General features: G+C 37.3%; 2 protein-coding genes across 2 annotated transcripts; both read left to right on the top strand.

The window, feature by feature from the left end:
- Window positions 1–791: 791 nt before the first annotated feature.
- On the top strand, window positions 792–4,545 carry LOC110794094 (F-box protein CPR1-like). Its single transcript, XM_021999046.2, has 3 exons — window positions 792–1,093; window positions 1,794–4,080; window positions 4,252–4,545. The coding sequence occupies exon 2, from the start codon at window positions 2,349–2,351 to the stop codon at window positions 4,062–4,064; it is 1,716 nt and encodes a 571-aa protein (XP_021854738.2). The 5' UTR covers window positions 792–1,093; window positions 1,794–2,348; the 3' UTR covers window positions 4,065–4,080; window positions 4,252–4,545.
- On the top strand, window positions 1,432–2,319 carry LOC130462880 (F-box protein CPR1-like). The gene is made up of 2 exons (XM_056831848.1): window positions 1,432–1,436; window positions 1,794–2,319. Exons 1-2 carry the CDS (start codon window positions 1,432–1,434, stop codon window positions 2,317–2,319), a joined length of 531 nt encoding a protein of 176 aa, XP_056687826.1.
- Window positions 4,546–4,775: the final 230 nt, after the last annotated feature.

Raw genomic sequence — 4,775 nt, 5'->3', positions numbered from 1 at the left:
GTGTAAATGGCTAATAGTTACATATACTTTCCAGACTTGGAAGATGCATTATCCACATACATTTTTTCACAACGTAGCACTTGCATACTACCATACATTACATTTTCACAAGATTTTCCACCTATATTTTTGCCGATATTTTCACCATGTTTAGACAAAATAGATTTTGACAAAAATAATAAAAATGAGGTGTTTACTATGCTTAAAGTTTATGATAATCTCATTTATTAGTCTACAGTTTGAATCGGTCGGATTTTGACCCATTACTTTTGACTTTTGAGGTTGATCGGGTTCGGATAATATCGGGTTACGGGTCACGAAGACCAAGAATTTTTGGGTTGGGTTTAGATCGATTTTCGGATTCGATTTTACCAGAGGCCCAAACAAGTGTGAAGAAAAGTTGGGAAAGAAAGGAGAATGAATTGATGACATGGCTCTAGAAGATTCCATTGAATTCAATTCAATGTATGCAATTTTGTTATCAGAATTTTGAGTAATTCTGTTATTTCAATTTTGTCTTCTTGTAAGGATATTTGGGCATTTGGTGAATTATATTTTAAAATAGGGGTATTTGGTGAAATAAGTTACATTGTAGGGGCATTTGGTGAATTAGAAAAGTAGGCTAACGGCGCGTCATTAGTAAGGGTAGTTTGGGTATTATATTAAAGGTGAGGGGCATTTGGTGAATTTCTGAAAGTTGAGGGGCATTTGGTGAATTTCGTGAAACTTGAGGGGTATTTCATGAAAAATCCATATTTATTATTTAAGCTCTCCTTTTGCACTCTGTAAAGAAGAATTATTATTAATAAACTCTTCCTCATTCAGTCATTCTTCACTCTAAATATCATCTTAAGCAATTAAGCATATCATGTTAAGCAATAAGCATACTGTTTCATTGGTTTAGCTATTGAGGATTCATTCTTCTTTCTGGATTTCTGGGTTGATCAGTATACTATCAGTGCTGCTGAGATTGAGGTGAAGTGTGGATTCAGAATATGAATTATGAAGTAAACTGCTGAGATTGAGTTTTTCTGCGATTTCTCCCAAATAATCAGATGGATCGTCGACCCCCAAAACCCCTCAATCCTCCAAGGTGATTCCTCTCTCTCTCTTTCTCTCTCCTCTAATCAGGGTTTATCTTCCAATTCTTAGTATAACTATTGCTTTTTTTTACCTTGCGATCGATTTATGTTGTATTATCATCTTCTTCATAGCTGTTGTCTGTTGTCTGTGTGTTTGGACTTAGGGTTTCTTGGATTAGTGTTGAATTTGATGATTTCGTTGCAATTAATTTTAGCTATCAAGTTGGTTTCTGCTGAAAATTGGAATTACTTGATGGATTGTTGAGTGAATTTTGCGTCAATTCATGTTTGATAATTGATAGTGATTCTTATGTTAGGTTTGAAAAACAATTGTTTTGATAGGAGAAAAATGAGGTGTGTGTATTTGTGTGTTCAGCCATCTTATTGTAGAAGAATTAGATCAAAAACTGAATGATGCTACACTTTTAAGCTCCTCTTCTTCCTGTCTTGTGATTTTCTTGAATGGATTTCTTGTTGATTATATCTTGTATTTAATTTTTTAAAATCTATTTGCAGCATTGGATTTATGTGTTGAACAAGTGCGTTTTTTTCATTTGTGTTTTGTTGGCGATACTTTGTGATAAATGGTTTTATTCTTGTTCTTTGTACAATAGAGTGTAGTTTGAGAGGGATAAAGAAATTAGCAAAGTGTGAAAGTAGATTGATTTTCTGTTAGTTCAAATGAATTGATGACTGGTGTGTACTGTGTAGGCTCAGTCAGGATTATGTAGAGTGTAAGAGGTTGGCAACACTTTGCAGAAATGCGCAAACAGATAGTCGGTTGGCGACACTCCCTGATGATCTATTTTTTAATGTATTATCTCGTCTCCCTGCTAGGACACTTTTTGGATTAAGATGTGTGTTTAAGGAATGGAATTATGTTATGAATGATTTTGATTTTGCTAAACTACATCTTAAGGTGTCCGGAAAAAGCAATGAGAACTTGAATCTTATCATTGGTGCGAAAAATCTTCATTTTGTTGATCTGAATCTGAACAAAGCACTGCAGATCAATCATCCTTTAACAACTCCTGCTGGTTGGACTGATATAGTAGGCTCGTGTGATGGCTTACTCTGCTTATCTAACGTAAAAAAAGACCTTGCCATTTGGAATCCGCTGTCTGGAGCTTATTATAACCTACCTATGATTGAAGCACATCCCAAAAGGATTCAGATTTTGTCCAAACAGTCAATTACGGGTTTGGGTATGATTCTATTAGTGATGACTACAAGGTAGTCCAAATTTTGCAGTTTTATGTTGACATTATGGACACAGATAGTGAAGATTTTGCTTTCTCCGAGACATACATATATGGTTTGAAAACTAGATATTGGAGAAAGATTGAATGTTTTTCGTCCATTCTTTGCGATGCATCCTCGGGCATCTTTGCAAATGGAAATTTGCACTGGGTTGCACGCCAAAGACATGATCTGGTTATTACTTCTTATTTTATTATGTCTTTTGACCTGGGGCTCGAAAATTGCAGAAAAGTGGAACAACCAGAATACGGTGACATCCACTTCGACATGACCTTGGGGCTCATAGGTGGATCCCTGTGTATCATTTGCACGTATCGAGAACGTGGTGCTGATATTTGGATGATGAGTGATAATATTCAATGGTGCAAGATTATTTCACTTACTGAGCTAAGACCAATTCATCACTATGATTTGATTAAACCACTGATATACTCGAGGAATGGAAGTGAAATTCTTTTGGAATTAGATAATGAGAGGTTCATCTGGTATAACCTTCAAAAGAAATTAGTTAGGGAGGTAAATATACGTCAATTACCAACAGAACTGTTTGGAACAGAAGTCTTTTGTGGAAGTTTACTAGATCCAGAATACATTGGTGCCAAGATGATCTTAGCAGCCCTTCCTGTGAAGGTGCAGTGTTATATCTTTTCTCAGCTTCCTGTTAAGACCCTTGGGCAGGCTCAATGTGTTTGCAAGACATGGTACAATTTCATCAATGGACCAGAGTTTTATAAGATGCATCTTGAAGTTCTGAAGAAGTGTGACGACAGTGGCTTGTTGCTCATTCTTAAAGGGGAAAGGTTTTTATCAGTGAAGGCTCAGCTGCTTGATAAAGCCATTGAGATCAATCACCCACTTTTAAGTAATAAAGAATATACTGATATTGTGGGCAGCTGTAATGGCTTGATCTGTTTGTGTAACAACCAGAACCAGAACTTTGCTCTGTGGAACCCATGCACTGGCAAACATGAAAAAGTACCTCACCCTGATTTTCATGTCAAGAATTTCTTAACTCATGGATTTGGCTATGATTCTACTACTGATGACTACAAGGTAGTGTCTATTTTGCAACAGCACAACCGGCTCAAAGGTGGAACAGTTGATACTGAAGTTGAAGTTTACAGTATGAAAACGAGAAGCAGGAAACTGATACAGCAATTTTCTTACTTGGTTTGCAATCCATGCTATGGGATATTTGCAAATGGTGCTTTGCATTGGGTGGCACGTCAAAGCCCCAATTTGTACAGTGGCTCAGATCTGGTCATAGCTTTTGATCTTGGAGTGGAGAAATGCAGGGTTGTTAAACAGCCAAATTATGTTGACACAAATTTCCACATGAGTCTTGGTCTACAAGGAGGTAATCTTTGTATTCTGTGCCATTACCCTAAAGAAAGCTTTGATTTGTGGGTGATGGCTGACTATCAGACAGAGTCATGGACAAAACTGGTGTCCATCTCGCAACCCAATGTAATCAGATGTTTTGAGTACATGAAGCCATTAGCATATTCAAAGGATGGTTCTGAAGTCCTTTTTGAGCAAGATAATGAAAAGCTGTTCTGGTATAACTTGAGGAAGAAGACAGTTGAGTATGTAAATATAACTGGAGTGCCAAAGTCATTTGATAGTGTAATGTGTTCAAGTAGTCTTGTTCCGTTTGGCAATGGTACGAGGAAGTACGAGGTTATCCATGGGGAACCAACCATGCACCCTAAGCCTAAGTAGGAAGGAAGAAGGAAAGGTATGTTTTTTTTTTGATAATTACTAAAGTGTATTATAGGAAATCAGTATGTTGTCTAATTTGCTGGATATGATATGTTTGTGTGCAAATGAAGTAGTTTTGTTGTCTACTTTGCTGTTATAAGATTGAGAAACTTGTATCTCGTTTTCATGTTCTTGCTTCACTTCACAGATACAAGAGTGCTGAAATATGGCATTGGCTGGTGCTGCTGACTGCAGAAATATGGCTGGTGCTGCTGACTGCAGAAATATGGCTGGTGCTGCTGACTGCAGAAATATGGTAGAAATAAATGGGGATTTACACACACCATGGTCTGTGTAGTGTACTGTGTAAACTCTTTTATATACTTTTTGCTCGGTTTCAATCTGCTAATGATTTGGTTGTAATGTTGAATTTATTGAACTACGTAAAACGTTTAAGTACTAAGGCAGTAAGGCATACTGATCCGTGCTGATGAACATCATACTTGCGTAACTAGATCTGCATAAATTGAACTAGTATAATGTTTGTATTAATTAAGTACAAGGTGGTGCAGCTAAAGATTGATGCACCACAAAGTACTCCGTATGTTATAACCAGTGCCTCCCACATCTGTTGGCACCCTGCACGCACCACAATTCCCTCAGTCACAGTCCCGTCCCGTCCCTAACAATCACCGAAAGTCGCCTCTTCAGGAGGCTGTTGCCAACTAACAG

This window comes from Spinacia oleracea, chromosome 6 (genome assembly GCF_020520425.1).
Source record: "Spinacia oleracea cultivar Varoflay chromosome 6, BTI_SOV_V1, whole genome shotgun sequence".
NCBI lineage: Eukaryota > Viridiplantae > Streptophyta > Magnoliopsida > Caryophyllales > Amaranthaceae > Spinacia > Spinacia oleracea.
The sequence above is the reverse complement of the archived record's forward strand: the minus strand, read 5'-3'. Positions and strand labels throughout refer to the sequence as shown.

Bases quoted from the DNA above. Each gene is read 5' to 3' on its own strand.
- LOC110794094 (XM_021999046.2), top strand. From the start codon at position 2,349: ATGGACACAGATAGTGAAGATTTTGCTTTCTCCGAGACATACATATAT.